Below are 20,583 nucleotides of genomic sequence, written 5' to 3' on the forward strand. Positions count from 1 at the left end.
TGCAGTACCGCATAAGGGATCGAAGGCCGTGCAGTGATTTCTTCAAATTCTCTGAACCTTTTGATGGTATTAGGGACGGTAGATGGTGACATTTTTAAATTCCTTGCAATAGCTCGTTGAGAAATGTTGTTCTTAAACTGTTCGACAATTTGCTCACGCATTTGTTTACAAAGTGGTGACCCTCACCACATCCTTGTTTGTGAATCACTGAATATTTCAGGGAAACTGCTTTTATACCCAATCATAGCACCCACCTGTTCCCAATTAGCCTGTTCACCTGTGGGATGTTTGATGAGCATTTCTCAACCTTCTCAGTCTTTTTTGCCACTTATGTCTGCTTTTTTGAAACATGTTGCAGGCATTAAATTCCAAATGAGCTTATATCTGCAAAAAAAAAACAAAGTTTAGAAGTTCGAACTTAAAGTATGTTGTCTTCGCAGTCTATTCAATTGAATATAGGTTGAAAAGGATTTGCAAATCATTGTATTCTGTTTTTATTTATGATTTACAGAACGTGCCAACTTCACTGGTTTTGTTTTTGTAGGTCCCTTTTTAAAAACATATGTTTAATGACTGCAACATTAAGAAATAACAAAAATATCTACAGACTACGAATGCATCTATTTAGAAAATGTCACTGTATACCATAATGTAAATGTCACTGTGTATCTGTGTTGGCCCTGCGATGACGTTGTGACTTGTCTAGGGCGTACTCCGCCTCCAGAGAGGGAGAAGCGGTTTATGGATGGATGGATGGATATTTAAGAGGACCTTTTCATTTTCAGCCATCTGATTTTTGGACTCCTACAAAGTACAGACGATTACCTTCACTGAAAGCTTTGTAAACCTTTAACGCTTCATTTTCTGCATTGAGTAAAAACAGTCAGTGTAATTAACACCAACACCCCCCCGGCCCTCCTTTGTGTACGCGTCACGCCGATCCCACCCCGCCGTGATTTTCACACTCCTGTTGACTTCCGAGCAGTGGAGTAGCACACAGAAACATAAATCCCAAATCAGAGCAGGAGAGAGGGCTGGGCAATAACATTTATATGGGCATACCCATGTAAGTACGTCCGGCAAACATCGGTGACCCGACTTTTAAAAAACGATAAAACAAACGCTCTAAAACTGCTAGCAGGGCTCACTTCCAAGTGCATGACCCTTATTGACACGTTTGCATCAGTGTCTGACATTACGACAACATTTACAGGTCAAAAAAGAGGAAAAGCAAAATTGATCGCCTTTATTAAGGGAATAAACATTATTCTGAGCACTTTGGTTTTCCTCCAGAAAAAGGTGCTTTTATTGTGATAAATCATTTCAATGGAGTTAGACTGCTCTATGGTTTATTTGATGATCACAGACTGAAAACAATCATATACCATCTCTCTTCCTATCATCCTCCAGCACAGCGAGGAGGAACAGCTTCCGATCATCATGTGTACACAGGCCTATCCTGACATCGGCCATAACAGCCCACTGTTTACTGGAGACGTGGAGGAGGACGAAGGCAAGGAGAGAGACTCAGATAGAGACAGTGCTGTGGAGAGCACCCAAGGCTCTGACACTTCAGAGGGGCTAACCAGACTGGGGGACAAGGAAGATATCTTGGGCGATCTTTTCTTCACCTCTGAAAAGTACGTTACATCAGATGTCTTGTTTGAAAATCAAGATAAGGTTGTTTTCTTATATAGCATACATTGTAGTACCGTCAGGACAAGCGGCACCAGCAACTCCGTCACTTCTGACCTGTCGACACGTTCCTCGGCTTCTCTGAATGAGGAGCAGTTTGAGGACTACGGTGACTACGCTCCCAGCAGCCCCTATCCGGACGACGAGAACCGTACCAACGGATACTCTGATCATGGATCATCTGTGCCATCGAGGTCAGAAAATGCCTCAGAGGAAATACAAAATAGAACTCAACACCTGCACAATCTAATTAGTTCCAATACAAGATCTGTCTCATCTGACACAACTGTAAGAGTCATGCTCCTTAAACTCCAATGTCATTACCTGACTCATAGCTTAAGAGCTTTCTCCCCCGGGAACACATTGATATTCACCAGTGGCTTTCCTTAATGCGATCAAGACTCTTGACCGATTAAAATGGAAAACTTTTCCGTGTTTCTTCATGCATACCAAGCAGAGAAAACTTTAAAGTAAGCTGGTGAAGCGATTTTTACTCCAAATGAGACCAAGGATTTAGGAGAAGACTTTGATGACATATATTAAGGGGGAGGGAGGGGCTTGGAAAAAAAATAAGTGCAGTCTAATGTGAAGTAGGTAACAAGTACAGTCAAGTACACAAGTAAACAAAGACTGAAGAAAATGGTTATATTGGAAAAACATTGAGACCAAACAAAATCTAGGATTTTAACCATAGTCCCATATCTGCTTTTATTCAACCATTGTGATAAAATTAACTGTTCCAAACTGATTGAAACAAAACAGCAATTCATAATAGATACACCAAGTTTAATGCAATTGTGACTTTCTGTTTGAAGAGCCTCTGGTTCTTACTTTTCATTTCCTCATTGACATGAAGAGACACAATTTATAGAGCAAAAGTAATTATAGGCTGGGTTTCGAAAGAAAAATTCATTAATAAACAGGTGTGTTTGATCATCCAGTTTTGCACTTTTGTAACCCCTAGTGGCTCATAGTGAGATTCGCAAATGTGTGTGTGTGTGTGTGTGTGTGTGTGTGTGTGTGTGTGTGTGTGTGTGTGTGTGTGTGTGTGTGTGTCTACAGTGCGGGCCAGACACCTCGTAAGGTGCGAGAACAGTACCCCGTGGAGATGATGGACCTCTACTGCTGTCAGTGCAGCAAAAAGGTCAACATGCTCAGTGACCTCGAGGCTCGTCTCAAAAACCTCAAAGTCAACAGGTAAAACAAACACACCCAAATAAACCCCCCCACTGTATTATTTCTCATCATTTCAGAGCATCCTTATTAAGGCTTACGTTACGGCTGCAATGCATGACTATTTTGATAGCCGACTAGTCAGCGAGTACTGAACCAAAGAGTCCATACACAAAAATGTACCATTCTTGTTCGTCAATCAGTCCGATGATGTACAGTATACATGCTTATAAGATTGTAAAGTTCGATCTTCGAGTGGCAGACAATGCTGCAGTGGAGGAAAGTCAATTGTCCCTGGTTTAGCAGGAGTCAAAGTCTTCTTTTAATTACAGTTACATTCCCACTATACAATATGTATCTTTTAAAAAAAAAAACAGCACAATTGTATTGTTGTCATTTGTCTGTGCATGAAAAATTCTACGTAAATAAAGTTTGATTGATTAATAAACTTAAGCAAGCGAGCTGCTAACATATAATGGAAAACCCCATAATGAGGCAGTCGAAATTAGAATAGCTAAGGCAGTATTTAAGTAATTATATATTACCAGAACAGGCTTGACATTTTTGTACAGTACATGTATTTGCTTTCTATTTAAATTAATAGAAAATGCCCACTACCTTCATCACCCAACAAGGTGATGACAATTTACAGGAAAAGCAATATGGTTCAATTGAACCAAGTAGTTCTGTTGGTTAATTTAATATGGAAATGTGTTATATTTATCAACAAATCCCCCCACAGGTTGCTTTTAAACCAAGGCAGTGTTTTTTTAGTGTACTTCAGAGGTCAGAAAGGCAAAGACGTTGTTCGCAAGCACTCACTTGCACTTATCCAAATTTCAAAGCTAATTATTACATAAGGCTTTCACTATTCCGCTTGGATGCACAGTTTGCTACAAAAGGCATTATTCATATTGTGTTAATGTGATTTGTTATAACAAGAAAAATGTGATGTCATTTAATACCAAGGAATATAAGCAGTATAAATAAACAGTTATGGTGTAATTGTAACTGTAGTTTAATTTGAAGGTTTGCAACTTCCGCCTGTATGTAAGCTGAACAGGAAGTGATGTATTATGTCAATCGATTCTGTGATATGAATGAAGAAGTTAATGGCGACAAGGGAGCAACATGGTTGTTTACCGTGTAAGTTGACCCCCAGTCTACTCAACGAGTAACACTAAACCCTGCTTCATCACTTCTGAAGTGGTTGTATTGGAACTATGCTTGGTGCACAGGAGGTAGCCAGTTGAAATAGCCGCTACAGCGCTTACCTCATCAAGCATTTCAGTAGGGAAGCTATTAATGGAAACACAATCCAGGGTTGCCCTTAATTGCCGTACATTCTACGTTTGTGTGTTCGTGTGTGTATAAATGTCAATCCTCCATTCAACGTGGGCATAAAGCTGACTCAAACATTGTTTTGAGACTGCTTTAATCCAACATATTTACTTTGTAGTTAAAACATGAGTTAAAGCATGATTAGAACAAAATGGACTGAGATAGGCACCAAAGGGAATAAGCGGTAGGAAATGGATGGATGGACATTCATTGATCAATGACATTTAAGATCATACAAAGTGGAATTCAAGAGACATCTTAAAACAGACATTGCATGGGGAAATGAAAAATTAATGTACAATAAATCTATTCATCATCTGCAGTTACTGTAATCGAAGTGGTCATAATTGAAGCATCTACATATTTAGTATTTTGTGTCTGGATCATTTAAAAGCTGGGCTCAAATAAGGACGTTTAAGGTCTTCTTTTCTAAATTAGCCTCCCTGAGCAAACATTATTTAAAGGGCCAGTAGGGGTTATATACACTATATCCTTTAGTTGTGAAACACTTACACACATTTTTTTGTCTTGTGCAGCCCCAGCAGGAAAATCTCCAGCACAGCATTTGGAAGGTAAGAAACACACTTTTTTAAGTCTTTGGGTCTTTCTATCTTTGTGGGAATTAATATTTGGAATTCACTAAAGACTCTGTTTATATCCCCGCAACAAAGGGCATTCATCCAATTCAATCATTCTTCTTTAAACGTTCGAAATTATACATATAGGGTCAAATACTGTATATACTACACATTTGATTCCCCTAAATAATCAAACAAGTGGTGTTAAAGGATTCAAAATATCTTTAAAATTTGAATCACTACTGTTAGTGGTCATGATAAATTCCAGCTTGCAGTTTCTCGTTGGTAACATAAAATAGTGACTGCACTTCTTTCCTCGTTTTCCAAAAATGCACTATTCTTATATTGTGATCTGTAAATATCTGAAGTAAGGAAATTATTAAACGTTTGAACCCATTATAGTGTGGTCACCAAATCAGTTTTTCCTATAGCACCTAATGTAAATCTAATTGGTTGTAGACGTCCAAAAATATATACACAAAACAAATTTTATCGAAAATAATTATACGTTAGTACTGAAACAGAATACCAAATAAATATAAATGACAAATGAAACGGTGGTGTTGTTTTTATGTGCATGATCCAATCATATGTGCGCAATATGTATTTATTATTCATAACTCATTTTTAGGTTTTCTGTGCGTTTTACTTTTGTTGCTGTATGTAAAAATGGCGCCGGAGGTGTTTTTATTTACTCCTTTGTGTCCTTAAATGCTTCCCTCCTATTTTCATGTGTTTTATATTATTTTTTATAGACTTTTTGAATCGAGATAGTCTATCCTATCCTATGTTTCAGGGTTGGAGTATGGCTGGACATTAACATTTAAAGTAGATACTATGACCCTTAAAATAGTGAGTCAAGGAAAGTTTGCTAGCTATTTGTTTAAGTAGCCACGTATGCAATTATCCACAGCATTTGCATCTATTGCTTCTTTATCACGCCACAGTTCTTTGCACCATTGCACTTAAGCATTCAGTTAATTACTAACTGCTTATTCCAATAAAAACATCAAGACCTGTAAGCGAGCACGCTCTGTAACAACGCCGCCCTCAGCTGCACGGTCTGTTGGCCTGAACTGGGTGCAATGTTTTGTATCCTTTTCCGACCACTGACTTATAGTGACAGAATGAAAATGGCCTGTCAGAGCTGATCTATGTATTCAATATAAAGCTTGACGCCACTGCTGTCCTCTCTCTCTCTGTCTGCTTTGGTTCCTTCTTCCCCTCGTTATCTGTTTCTCCTTTAGCTTCCTCTTTCTAATTCCTTCTTGAGTTTGGCAATGTGAGACAGCTGTAGTCCTTCAATGGCAGAAATGACACTTTTGAAATGTCACATTTCGACATAAAAACAAGTTTTTTATGAAGCTGCTAAAGCAAAGTGTGTGTTATTTTAATTCTGTTTGCGCCCCTTTTTCTATTGACACCAGCCTCTGGTGGAGTCCTCGATCTTTCTCCCTTTCCTTGGAAAGACGCTTTTGCAGCCCTGCACTTTTTGTTCCAGTCACACTCTTGCAAACACCCTAAAGAGATCTATTATGTGTGTTTTGAGCAGGCAGTTGCTCCATAACAGCAACTTGAGTAGCAGCAACGGCAGCACGGAGGACCTTTTCCGAGATAGCATTGACTCATGTGACATCGACATCAATGAGAAGGTATATTCTATGTGAATGTCTGCAGACTTGGAAATTATTTTACACTTTTGCTACATACATTTACTATTTATGTAATAAAATTACACCCTATTACTGTATTTTCCGGACTATAGAGCACATTGGTATATAAGCCGCACCTACTGAATTTTAGAAGAAAAAAATATTTTTCCATGTATTAGCCACACCGGACATTAAGCAGAAGATATTTAATTGTTTCCAAACAATGCCTTTAACACAGGAGTAAAAAGGTTGATCCAACAAAACAGAAGTTATCGTCAAGGACCCACTCTCTGTGGAAGCTAGCGCTCCAATCAGCTCAATCAATGGGGCGGTATAGCTCGGTTGGTAGAGTGGCTGTACCAGCAACTTGAGGGTTCCAGGTTCGAACCCGCTTCCGCCATCCAAGTCACTGTCCTGTGTCTTTGGGCAAGACACTTTACCCACCTGCTGCCAGTGCCACCCACACTGGTTTAAATGTAACTTAGATATTGGGTTTCACTATGTAAAAGTGCTTTGAGTCACTAGAGAAAAGCGCTATATAAATGTAATTCACTTCACTTCAATCAACAGAAAAAATGACTCCACGGTAATATTTTGGTGAACTTACTGAGAATTTGTAGAGCTGAAACAATACAAAAAGAATGCCATTGTAATATTGACACTCAAAAAAGTATTAATAATGTTAGTTATATTGTAAAAATTACAAAGGTTGCTTGGAGTGATAAATGAAGAATCCATATGAGCAGAAACACTATGGATGACTTGAAGACAAAACGGCACTTGTACTTCCGGTTTAAAGCACAAAACGCAAGGAAATAATGTTAGTTATATTGTAAAACTTACAAATGTTGCTTTGAGTGATAAATGAAGAATACATACGAGCAGAAACACTATGGATGACCTGAAAGTGGAACGGCACTTGTACTTTCGGTTCAACACACAAAACGCAAGGAAATACTGTAGGCGTTTACCCTGCAGCACCTGCAGTGAGCGAACTTGTCCAAAAGATGGTGCCATAGCAAAAACAATTACACACCTTTACAGTGTCTCTGCTTGTGTTTATTGAAAATTATTTGTTGTACATAGAACATTATGGCTGTGAATAAAGAAAAATCCCTAAATTAGCTACACCATTTTATAAACCAAGTTTTATAAGTTTCAAAGCTGAGGAATAAAAAGTAGCGGCTTATAGTCCGTAATTTACGGTACAACTTATTACACTTAACAAAGCAGTACATGGTTAGCGTAAGTACATGAATTAACTTGCTAACCGATGAATAACCTTCTTTATATAACAACTCATAACAGTAACACCAGCAACTATGTTCCTGCTAAAAAGTTGGCTGATCCACTCACATTATAGACCACTAAAGTAGATATTTCAGGGCTGCCATGGCAATTTTAAGGACAAAATATTACATATTTATAGACAGCTCAGATGGTTGAGCGGCCATGCATGCAACTTGAGGGTTCAATGTTCGATTCCATCTTCCGCCATCCTAGTTACGGCCGTTGTGTCCTTGGGCAAGACACTTCGCCCAACTTGCTTTCAGTGCTGCTCACACTGCTGTATGAATGTTTGGTTGTGGTTGGAGGGATGGTAGGCGCAAATTGGCAGCCACACTTCCGTAAATCTACTCCAGGGCAGCTGTGGCTACGAATGTAGCTTAAAAACAACAACGTGTGAATGGGGAGTGAATGAATGATGAGTTCTCAGTTCTCTGTGAAGTGCTTTGGGTGTCTAGAAAAGCACTATCTAAATTTAATCCATAATCCTTCTACCTAATCCAATATAATTGATGTTTTAAGAAGTGACGACATGGTTGTTTCAAGTCATAGTTACTGGAACTACATTGTACACTGCGTTTTTCTGTCACTGTTTTTTTATGAACACCTGAAACTCAATACTCCCGCTTTGCTGTGTTGAAAACAATTGTCGCTTTCCAACAAGTGTTTTAGAGATCAAATGGTGTTGGTCTATTTGATTGTGCGATAGACCAGGTTTTCAAAGTGGCAGTCCCCCTTTCAGAGAGTATAATACAGTTTAGGCCTCTTATACTCCCTGAAATCTAAATCTCTAAAGCATTTCATGTGTAATTTTCTGCACCATCGATACTTTTTACAGCCTCACTATAAGACCTAAATTCAATAATTGTATTTTGCTTTTGAGATGATCAATAATAACTTTGAACAGTGGTTATGTGATGAAGCCCATAACTTAAAATACTTGTACTGTTTCATTCTGTCTAGCTATACATCTACTGCTAGCCTTTCCCCTACAGTAGCTAATGCTATCGAGTGAGACATTGGATATTGGGCGGAACTTATGGGTGTTCCCCATGGCATTTGCTACGTCGACTAGCGGTGTAAAAGTATCTGAAGATTGCTTGTCACCCAAATTGTTCCTCCGCGACTGAAAGCAAAAAATTAACCGAGACACTGCTCGTATCTCAAAAAAACGATGAAGTGAGGTCCTTGTGAGCCAAGACACCACTGTATATTTTGTCATTTTTCCCCTCAGGGACAAAAATGTTTTTACACACACCCTGAATTACAATACTATTAAGAAACTTTATCATATTTCTTCATCTGTATGTGTCAAGCTAGCTTGCTTCAAATGAAGTGCTTATTATACTTGAAAATATTATATACATCCATCCATTTTCTACCGCTTATTCCCTTTCGGGGTTGCGGGGGGCGCTGGCGCCTATCTCAGCCACAATCGGGCGGAAGGCGGGGTACACCCTGGAAAAGTCGCCACCTCATCGCAGTATTTCCTCATTAGCTAGTGTATTCCTTTTTAATGTAGCCTGTTGATAAGTCGAACACTGCTGCCCTCTAGCTGGAGGCTAGTGTAGTGTTAAAACATGAATAAAGATGCTAATACGGGCGGTCCAGCTTTCTTCTCATCAACCTCATGACACCTCACTGCGCTGCCCCTGTGTGCCCAACACACTTTTTGTGAAGCACTGGCAACACTAAATGGGCCCTAGTGTGTGAATGTGAGTGTGAATGTTGTCTGTCTATTTGTGTTGGCCCTGCGATGAGGTGGCGACTTGTCCAGGGTGTACCCCGCCTTCCGCCCGATTGTAGCTGAGATAGGCGCCAGCGCCCCCCGCAACCCCAAAAGGGAATAAGCGGTAGAAAATGGATGGATGGATGGCTTGAAACGGCTGGCTTTGAAACTATTTTCTTAATTTTTCTTCAAGATGCTGTGCCATACTTTGAAAATCTCTGAATCTAAACTATTGTTTGTAGCTCGGTTTTTTTCTACTAGTTAACATTTTTGTTAAGGTAGTTTCAGTCTGTAGCTTAGTCAATTTCAATTTTTTCAAACATTTTAATTAACTCAGTAGATTCAATACATACAGAGTGAAATGTTTTTTGTTAATCATTTCAAGATTATAGTTTACAGTTAAAAAAAAAAAAATTCAGTATCTCAATTTTGTAAAATTGTTTAAAATTTTAGTTTTTTAATCCACTGGTTCACATTCTAATAAGCAAATGAACTGCAAACTTTCTGAGGATTAAGTTGGCCACTTAGTCTGTTTGAACTCTAAAATCGAATAACTTTTGCACGATTTTCTAATTTATTGAGCTGCAGCTGTAGTTTCTTTAAAAAAAACACATAGTGTGGCAGATATAGTCCTAATACCTTATTTTTTTTTAACAAACTTTTTAAACATAGCTCATAATGTAAATCAAAGTCTTTGTCTCGGCCAGGTATCGTCTTTGGAAAGGAAGGTTGCAGAACTGGAGAATGAAATTTTAATCAACGATGATCTCAAGTCCAAGTTGAAGCAAGACAACACACATTTAGTACACAGGTATGGTCTGAAAAATGATGTTGTGACGTCGTTCCTTATAGGAATAGCAATCACATTGACAAAATGATCTCAGGGTTAATGAGCTTGAGGAACAGCTAAAAGACCAGGAGACACGGGAGGACCAAAATCTGCAAGGGGAGCTGAGACGACATCGAGAGACCTTCAGCAAGATGGAGAGAGACAAAACTACACAGATTGAGCTGCTCAACAGCCGGTAAGAAACTCATGTGAACACAGTCTATTTGTAAAAGACCTAGATTGCTCCATACATACGTGTGTCAGAAAAGCTCTCGGATTGTTGATATTCTTCGATGTGAGGGCTTTCGTCCTCCTGAGTTGAGAATATTAACTGGCACATCTACAAAGTGACTTTGTGGCATTTTCTTGGTTCAGTGTGCGAGCAAAGAGTTGTGCCAGGAAAACTGCCGTGCCTGTTCACAATAGTCCTCTTTAAAGGGGAAAATGTATTGTTTGGATTTCAAATACAGTAATACCTCAACTTATAAACTGTTGGTTCCATGACCGAGTTCGTAACCCAAAAAATTTGTATCTTCTAACATTGAAATGTATAGAAATCAATTAAACCTGCGCTTGCCCCCCACCTCAAAACAGCACAATTTGACCATATAACATGGCTTTTAAAAAGTAAAGTAGACTTTGAAATTAGATCTATTGTTTGAAAAACAATAAATAGGATGTACTGCAAACAACTGCAGCAGTAAGTAATGTAATTATGCTCAGCATTTACATTGTAGAGCGACTGCCGTCCGCGGTGAATTTGGTTTCACATTTTCAGTTGGATATTCGCATCGGCCGTTGGATATTCCCTCCATACTTGTAGTTACAGTGACAGCTCACTCTCACTCTGCTTGCACTACTCTGTTATGGTGCGTGCGGAGTTCAAGCTAGATGTAAACGCTGATCACTTATACTTACTAAAATTTACTTCTACGGTATCTCCTTCAAGCTGCCTTGTTATCAAACACACCTTTCGCAGCTTCACAATATTTTCATGGATAAATGTCCACTGTTTGGATATAATTTTTACATCCTTGCTGGCACAAAAGCTGACTGTTTTGCTTCAGTATGGTGTTAAGTTGGCCTGCAAGGATTAATGTCCATCAATGATGCTTATGACAATATTGATGCAATCAATACACGTCTTTCATAACCTTAATACTAATATTTAAAAACTCACGGAATTATTTTCACACCAGCACACGTAACAAACATGTAATGGCACAAAACGTTGTCCCATAGGTCATAGATTTAACCCAATGAGTACCACAAGAACAATAGTGTGTATGTAATAATTTAAACAGAGTAGGTCAAAAATAGCATAGGTTAAAAGGAAAACATAATAAATAGAGGAATAGAAAATATTGTGACAATCTCTAGTACAAAGAAAGCAGTGATAGCAGACCATGTTAATACCTGAGTGATATTTTGATACACAGAAGGTAGTTGTAAAATAAGTAGTTAAAAGACCAAAGACACTACTGAAATTTTGTAACTACAGACTGCTGGTATGCAGTGTTGGACAAATTACTTGTGAAATGTGATTACTGCGGTTCTATTACTAGTTACTTTTCCAGGACTTACTTAAAATAGTAACATGATTGCACTATGAATTGATTAACGTGGACCCCGACTTAAACAAGTTGAAAAACTTATTTGGGTGTTACCATTTAGTGATCAATTGTACGGAATATGTCCTGTACTGTGCAATCTACTAATAAAAGTTTCAATCAATCAATCAATCAATCAAAAACCTTTATAAATATAATGTTACCAAGGACAATGATTGTTGTAATCTACCATATTAGTGCATAATGTAACTACCTGTTGTGTTTTTGTTGATGTTCAGAGTTCGGTTGTCTATGTAGTTCTATCAGGAGTCAGGACGGTACAATAATAACTAGAGGTGCGAAAAATGCTTGTTTCAGATGTGGATGATTCTTCATCAATGAACAAACGTCCATATATCAATTATTTAATTTTGTCATTTAAAAGTGTGTTCACTTTCTGTATTTAGTTGTCAGGAATTTCTGATAGTAAGAGAAAATAATGTGTTGCAATAGATGGATAGAGTGTATCGTGACAAAGAATAAGTTGACACTACTGTTTTTTTTTAAGTATAGTAAATTGTTAAATGTAAATACAGATTATTTGTTTATGGTTGAACAGTGTTTAAAACAAGTGTTAACCCTGAATCCCTTTTGAATTTAATGTTGTCAAGATAAATTGACAAGCTCCTGTAAATAGGTAGGCTGTGAAATAATACCTGAAAGTGAGTGTGAAGTTGTCTGTCTATTTGTGTTGGTCCTGCGATGCGGTGGCTGACGACTTGTCCCGGGTGTACCCGGCCTTCCGCCCAAGTGCAGCTGGGATAGGCTCCAGCACCAGCCGCAAACCCCAAGAGGGACAAGCGGTAGGAAATGGAAAGTGTCCTCTATGATCTAAGTTCAGGCAGGATTTAGTACAGAAGAACATGAGTTGAGTGCCATTAACTGATGATGGTGCATGTTTAATCATGTTTAATTCTTTCAGAGTTAAGCAGCTGGAGGATGAGAAAAATGAGATGCATGTTAACATGAGCAGACTGAAGACGCAGACAGAGAAACTAGATGAGGTGAGCTACTCTTTTGTGAATCTCTGTGTGGATGTTCTCATACTGTATATACAAAAATAATGTTTTTTTCTCATACCCTAGAGTAGTGTGATGAAAGAGAATGAAACAAATGTTAATGTCTCTGTGCTCAGGAGAAGCAAAGGATGACTGATAAGCTGGAGGACACCAGCTTGCGCCTGAAAGATGAAATGGACCTGTACCGAAAAATGATGGACAAACTGAGACAAAACAGGCAGCAGTTCCAGGAAGAGAAACAAGCCATGCAGGAGGTGGAACTGAATATTTAATATCGAGCAAATGCACAAACACACCGCAGTGCCACTTTGGCACATCCCACAAACTGTACAACATGATGTAACATGGATTCTTTGTGTAGCTGATGGAGGACCTGCGGCGAGAGTTGGAGCACTTGCAGCTCTTCAAACTGGAGGCCGAGAGGCCCGGACGCAGTCGGAGCTCATCTTCCAGTCTTGCAGACTATAACAACAGGACCAGGGAGATGGAGCTGGAGTACGAGGTCAAGAGGCTCAAGCAGGTAATGAGCAAATACGTCCTTTGGTAATTTGTGCAGTATGTTACATGATTAGCCTACATTTTAAGACTCATTGAAAGGCAAGGAATGCAAATAAGATGCAGGATGACACCTCTGTGAATCTGTCTGTAATCTGGTGATGGGTCAATGGCATGTTGATGGTGATGGCTCTGACAAGGAGTGTACCTCAGGGTGCGTTCACACTCTGGACTAAACACACAAAAAAAACTTGCATTCTGGTTAGCATTCACACTATTATTTTTGTCAGTAGACTCGGGCTGGAAGATTTTGATAAGAATAATAAACTGAATTGTTTTGATCAATATTGTTATCACGATGAATTATTCCTTAATTTGCACAATTATTTTTCATTAATTTGCAAACATGATTCATTATGCCACCAAAACTCAACTTTAAATATATATATTTTTTCAAAGGATGTAAATTAATTACTAATACACCACAAGTAAAATAATAACAATAGTAGTAGTAACACTAAATGTAAATAACAATAGCAATGTAAAAACAATAAAGTTAAGATTTTCCGTTTTAATTGTTTTTAATTTTGTTTTTTTTTACCTTTTACAATTACTTTACCACCATAGTGTGTGGTTTTGTGTCAAATAAAATTGTATTAAATTGTTAGTTAAATGAAAAAATCTTAATTGGTGCAATAGATCTTAGGACAATTTTGAACAGTATTTTAGGTCAAAGCATAATTGTGTAAGTGTATCAATAAGTGCTTTAAGTACATTATGATTGTGTATGGTACTTTTTTGAAACTTTTGTTTTTTAGCGCATTCAGACCGGTTGTGGTGCACTGTGCTATTATTGTGAAGGGAGGAAGTGTGCTGTGCTGTTGTTCTCATCCGTAGGAAGTCAAACAAAAACAAAAAAACAACCTGAGGCCTGGTCGCTCCCAGTGTCCAGCGCCATGAAATTTCTAATGGATGTACTCTGTTTTCATTCATTCGCTTCTCATCTGTTCCCGTCACAAGTCCACAAGTTTACATGAACAATGCAATTAATCGTTTCGTTTTGGGTTTTTTTAATATTATATTTTCATGGTCGTGAGAAGCCAAAATAGAAAATCAAAATTTCATTGATTGTCCAGCCCTACAATGGACCAAATAATCTTCTGTTAAGCACCGAAAACACAACTTTCTGGTTACATACACTTGAGACAACACCTGGAAGAGAACTGTAGTTCTTCTACATGTTCCCAAATGCAACTGTAACCAGACAGACACCCGACAGAAAGGTGAGTGAAAATCATCCAAAAATCAAAAGCAAGCAGAGAAGCCTGGCTCTTTTCAACAAAGGGGTCCTGTTGATCATTATGCCGTTTGAAACGCCATCTTCTTGCAGCACATTTCAGCGAACCTTTTTGACGTTTTATACAATTGATATTATATTTGTTGCGAATGTATGAGTCGCAAGACGTCACATGTCAGGTGCGGGAGGTTATGTCGGACAATGTGCAGGTTGTATAAAGAGTCCAACTGAGGCGCAACTAAATGCAAATGTTAACTTATGCGGGTGTTACCATTTAGTGGTCAATTGTACGGAATATGCACTGTACTGTACAATCTACTATTAAAAGTTACAATCAATCAAAAACCAAGGGCATTAGTTGGTCTGCTGTCAAAAATACAAGTGTAAACGCTACCCAGACTGCATTAGGTGACCATCAAGTATCTTTTCATTTTTGACTACTTCTCAGATGTACTTATTTTGACCACAAACTACTGTAGGGAAGTAACAATGTAAAAGTTCCTTGTCAAGGTTATTGTTAACATCACAATATTGTTGAATGTGCTCAAAAAGTGCTAATACACAAACTGGTAGCTGTTAACCAAGGTTTAGTAAAAAAAAAAAAAAAACTACGTAATATACTTTCCTTGTCAGAAGAAACATATCTACTTTACGGTTTAAATGGTCAAGTGTTTCATAATGATGAAGACAAAACGGCGTGCTTCACTTGCAGTTTATGTGACATCACGTGGGTTCACTTCCTGTTGTATACACGTCCGTGTATAGATCTTCATATATTTAGCAGTATGTCATTCTGACCATATGTCTCGTATTTATATTAGCATTTAGAAAAGCTAGAGACTGGCACCCTATTTGACATGTATCGATTAGCGCACAAGCTGCTTCTCCATGAAATAAGCGGTATCGCAGAGCCGTGAGTTTATTAAAGTACGGTAATTAATCACGGTTTACAAAACAGTATTACTAAGCCTTGAACATTTTACTGCCGTTTATCATTAATACTTCATCGCTACTATGCAGAGACTGAATCAGCAGTGCCTCTGCTGGTTTCTCTTAAGTAGTGCAATCCATTTGACCTTTATTGCGTTCAGATGTGATTCATCAACAATCAATTCCACAAAATGATTAATAAAATGGGCTTCACGGTGGAAGAGGGGTTAGTGCGTCTGCCTCACAATACGAAGTTCCTGCAGTCCTGGGTTCAAATCCAGGCTCGGGATCTTTCTGTGTGGAGTTTGCATGTTCTCCCCGTGAATGCGTGGGTTCCCTCCGGGTACTCCGGCTTCCTCCCACTTCCAAAAACATGCACCTGGGGATAGGTTGATTGGCAACACTAAAATTGGCCCTAGTGTTTGAATGTGAGTGTGAATGTTGTCTGTCTGTCTGTGTTGGCCCTGTGATGAGGTGGCGACTTGTCCAGGGTGTACCCCGCCTTCCGCCCGATTGTAGCTGAGATAGGCGCCAGCGCCCCCCGCGACCCCAAAAGGGAATAAGCGGTAGAAAATGGATGGATGGATGGATTAATGAAATGATACATATCACTAATAACTACAGTAGGTCTGTAGCATTGGGAAAAACCCATGCAAAATTACACCCATGCTTTTAAATGTAACTTGATTTTCCTAAAAAAAAAAACAGTACTTTCTATCCCTGTCCAAACAGGATATAATAACTCTGACATTTTAATAAATGAAAGTCAATGCTAGTTTGTTCCATGAGGCTTTGTTTGTCGTTTGTCGAGTGAAGTGTGTAGACCAGTTGCTGAGTAAACATTGATTATACAGAATGTTTATGTTTAGATGTCCTCTCTGATCACCTTTACAAGTGTTATTTAATGTCTTCATTACTGTATTTTCACAGCTACTTGCATCCTTTTTTTGTTATGTTTTGGACTGTTATATTTTTGTGGTATCCAAACAACAATAACCTGGAAAGGGAGAAAAACTCATTATGTGCGTGTGTGTGTGTGTTCACCGATTTATGTCCCAGGACTTTCTTCCCCCTGAATTCCAGCAGCTTGGGTTGTCTGGGGCTTTGCTCTGTCCCGGTCTAATGGTAAAATTGCTTCTTTGACCCCGTGCCCTCAATAATAACTACTAATCACAGTGGAGTAGAGTGAAACCGCCCGAGCTGATCTGGCCTCAGTGCTACAGTCCCCTTACTAATGAAACTATAAAACACGCAAGAGCAAGCAAACTCACCTAGGTTTGGCGCTCAAAAAGGCAACATCACCATGGAGCTTTTATAACCCAGCAGGCAATGCAGGGTAACACTCATAACCTGCTTCATGTCCTGTAGGTGTTGCCATAGTAGCACTTGTGATGCTGGATGATTACCAAGTGCAAGCAGCGTTTTGTTTTGTAGGTTGAGTGAAGCTTTTGAATTAGGAGTTGTATTTGTAGTTTTTCATATTCCTTACCACTGGTTGTTCCTTAACTGTCTCTTTTAGGAGAACCACAGGCTGAAGGAGCAGAACGATGAGCTGAACGGCCAGATTCTCAGCCTGAGCTTGTACGAAGCCAAGAATTTGTTCGCCACGCAAACCAAAGCCCAGTCTTTGGCTGCCGAGATAGACAACGCCTCCAGAGACCAGGTAAAAATCACAACATGGTGTCTGATTCATGGAAGTTTTGGGCTGAATCTACACAAGCAGTTCAGTTCACCTCACCACTGCAGTTTGCAGTATTAAATACTGGTATGGCGTATGTTTCCAGGCAGGATCACAATTGGTTCAATATACTAGATAGAGCTGTCTTCGGTTAAGGATTTTCATAGTAGAATCTAATTAGTTAGATTTTGGCCATCTGTCGACTCTGTTGTTTTTTAAGAGGAATAAACAGACGATGACATGTAGTAGTGTGATTCTCAAACTCCAAAGGGAATAAGCGGAAGAAAATGGATGGATGGATGATTCTCAAACTGTGGTGTGGTATGCAATCTCCATCTAGTAGAGGTAACAGCTAGTGAGCTTACTCGCTATTCCCTCTGTTCGCTCTGTGAGCCATAACGTTGACGGCTGTCTACTTTGGTAATCATATTTGAATGATTACAATCAAAACGCTGCTACTGCCGAACTGGCTGTAGAGTATTTATTAGTAGCCAGCAAGAAGTATAATTTTGACGTGACGGATTGTAAACAGAAGTCACAACACCGGAAGTACAGTCAGTATATTACCCAAGGGGGTGTGGCTACAGTTTCCCCAATGGGAAACGTTTTCTTTGTATGCATGTTATACAACAGGGCTAGGGAACCTATGGCTCCCGAGCCAGATGTGGCTCTTTTGATGACTGCATCTGGCTCTCAGATAAATCTTAGTTGACATGGCTTAACACGATAAGTAATGAATAATTCCGCTGGTAATCAGAGTGTTAAAAATAACGTTGTAAAATATAAAACATTCTCATGTATTTTTAATCCATCGATCCGTTTTCTACCGCACCTGTTACAACAGCGTGGCTTCGTAGTAAAAGAGTGCGGGTACTTTCCTGGCCCGCCTGCAGTCCAGACCTGTCTCCCATCAAAAATGTGTTGCGCATTATGAAGCGTAAAATACGACAGCAGAGACCCCGAACTGTTGAACGACTGAAGCTCTACATAAAACAAGAATGGGAAAGAATTCCACTTTCAAAGCTTCAATAATTAGTGTCCTCAGTTCCCAAACATTTATTGAGTGTTGTTGAAAGAAAAGGTGATGTAACACAGTGGTGAACATGCCCTTTCCCAACTACTTTGGCACGTGTTGCAGCCATGAAATTCTAAGTTAATTATTATTTGCAAAAAAAAAAAGTTTGAGTTTCAACATCAAATATCTTGTCTTTGTAGTGCATTCAATTGAATATGGGTTGAAAAAGATTTGCAAATCATTATATTCCGTTTATATTTACATCGAACACAATTTCCCAACTCAAATGGAAACGGGGTTTGTGTATATATATATATATATATATATATATATATATATATATATATATATATATATATATATATATATATATATATATATATATATGTATATATATATATCTTTCATCGTCAGCGTCTTGTTGTTATTATAATGCAGTATATCTGGCTGTTCTATTCCGCAATATGGGCATCATCACTTGGTCTTTTTCCTACACACAACTCACCTCCCACGCTTGAATTGGAATGGAATCAACAGCTTTTCTTTAAATGCCGGGTCATCAAACAAGCTAATATGCCATTATTTCCACAGTTAATGGAAGCCCTGAAGGAGCAGGAGGAGATCAACATGCGCCTGCGACAGTACATGGACAAAATCATCCTCGCCATCCTCGATCACAACCCTTCCATCTTGGAAATCAAGGCCTAGCCATTGGAGTCCGCCCAGAAGTGAGGGGAGCTTGATTAGAACACTAGAACATCTCCCCCTGCTGTCTGTGGTTTGGACAACAGATCTAAAGGGAGTATGCTGAACTAAACGGAGTGTCACCTTTTTGTGCTCGTGCTTGAAACGCTTTGGGACTGGAAACACGACACTCGACACGTGCACACTGGCGGGAAAAACTGGAAGAGCTTATCCCACAGGGCGCTGTGATAACAGTTGAGAGACATTATAGCCTGGTGTAAGCAAACACTGTGAGATGCTTGGCAACCAGAACAGCAACCTAACCACAAGGCTTTGTGCCAGTCTAACACTACACTACCACTCATGCACTTGGAACCGACATGTTTGAAAAGCGGATTGTGAAAAGTCGACAAAGTGTTCAGAGAGAGAGAGAGAAAGAGAGACTATGGCTCATTTACGCTATTTGGAGGTGGGTTTTGGTGAAGTTGCTAATTGCAAATTAAGCTAATATATCAGTTTACTCCTAAAAACATGTCTTCCATTAACTTTGCAGTGACATTGTGTCACTGTTCTGTGAGTCAGGTTTAATCATGCGTCACTTTAGGGAGGGGACACGGCAGCCAAGGAGTGTCTCTAAACTCACTTTCGATGCTTGAAAGGTGTCACTGCTGTCAGCAATAATAATAATAAGCGCAACTATGTTGCACATGAAAGTTATGAAACAAATGTACAGGAAGTACTATCTGTTCCTGTGTGTGCATACATGAAAGGAACCTCTTTTTGTTGGTACTAAAGACAACATTAGCAAGCAAATGACCCTGTGATACTTTCCAATAACATGAATGTACATCTTTAATATGCTGTATTATGTAATTAACTGGAACCTGAGTTTTGCTTTCTTGCACAAAACCTTTTGTTTCCCTTTTGCATGGCTCATATTTCTCTGTCTGTGCCTTGGGAAGAAAATTTCAGGCGGCTCTTGTAAGGTCCATTGATAATGAAAGTACCGTACATTGTATGTCTTAATCATGTTTCTGGATTTGTACATATTGTATTTACACAGTGATCATTTGTAAACATGTTCAGTTTGGATTCTATTTTCTACAAAGTTATTAGGAAAAGAACAAGAAATGGCTTAAGTGTCCAAAAATAGACAACTGGCACACTGCATTGTATGAAACTTAGCGCTTTGTCAGTCTAACAAACTGTATAACACTGTTGGGTTTGTTATATTTCTGTGTTATTGCTCAACATAAGTGCACATATTTTTAGTTTTATGATTAGTTATATGATTTGTCTTCCTAAACTAATCATAATGGTGAGTGAGCAATATAAATTGTTATGCCTAACAAATGGTTTCACTTTTTGGACAATTAAGGAAATTAAAGGGGTACACTGAGCTATGAAAAAATGCCACATTATTTCTTTTGGTTGTTTTTCTTTCTGTAGTAGTTATTTCTCCCAGGGGGTGGAACAAGGGGATTGGTCAAATGCAGAGAGTAATTTTACCACAGTGTGCGTGTGTGCGTGTGTGTGTGTGTGTGTGTGTGTGTGTGTGTGTGTGTGTGTGT

General features: G+C 38.8%; 1 protein-coding gene across 2 annotated transcripts in view; it reads left to right on the plus strand.

Moving 5' to 3' along the window:
• rab11fip4b (RAB11 family interacting protein 4 (class II) b) overlaps positions 1 to 20,433 on the plus strand; it is a 45,225-nt gene extending 24,792 nt beyond the window's left edge. For both annotated transcript variants that reach the window (XM_061910377.1, XM_061910387.1), the window contains exons 2-13: positions 1,411 to 1,640; positions 1,710 to 1,889; positions 2,758 to 2,892; positions 4,746 to 4,781; positions 6,340 to 6,439; positions 10,163 to 10,266; positions 10,340 to 10,480; positions 12,817 to 12,898; positions 13,030 to 13,167; positions 13,275 to 13,433; positions 17,155 to 17,298; positions 18,920 to 20,433. In XM_061910377.1, the coding sequence (XP_061766361.1) occupies positions 1,411 to 1,640; positions 1,710 to 1,889; positions 2,758 to 2,892; positions 4,746 to 4,781; positions 6,340 to 6,439; positions 10,163 to 10,266; positions 10,340 to 10,480; positions 12,817 to 12,898; positions 13,030 to 13,167; positions 13,275 to 13,433; positions 17,155 to 17,298; positions 18,920 to 19,036 (1,566 nt within the window). In that variant the 3' untranslated portion in view covers positions 19,037 to 20,433. The remainder of the gene's footprint in view (positions 1 to 1,410; positions 1,641 to 1,709; positions 1,890 to 2,757; positions 2,893 to 4,745; positions 4,782 to 6,339; positions 6,440 to 10,162; positions 10,267 to 10,339; positions 10,481 to 12,816; positions 12,899 to 13,029; positions 13,168 to 13,274; positions 13,434 to 17,154; positions 17,299 to 18,919) is intronic.
• Positions 20,434 to 20,583: the final 150 nt, after the last annotated feature.

The sequence above is a fragment of the Nerophis ophidion genome, linkage group LG01 (genome assembly GCF_033978795.1).
Source record: "Nerophis ophidion isolate RoL-2023_Sa linkage group LG01, RoL_Noph_v1.0, whole genome shotgun sequence".
Lineage (NCBI taxonomy): Eukaryota > Metazoa > Chordata > Actinopteri > Syngnathiformes > Syngnathidae > Nerophis > Nerophis ophidion.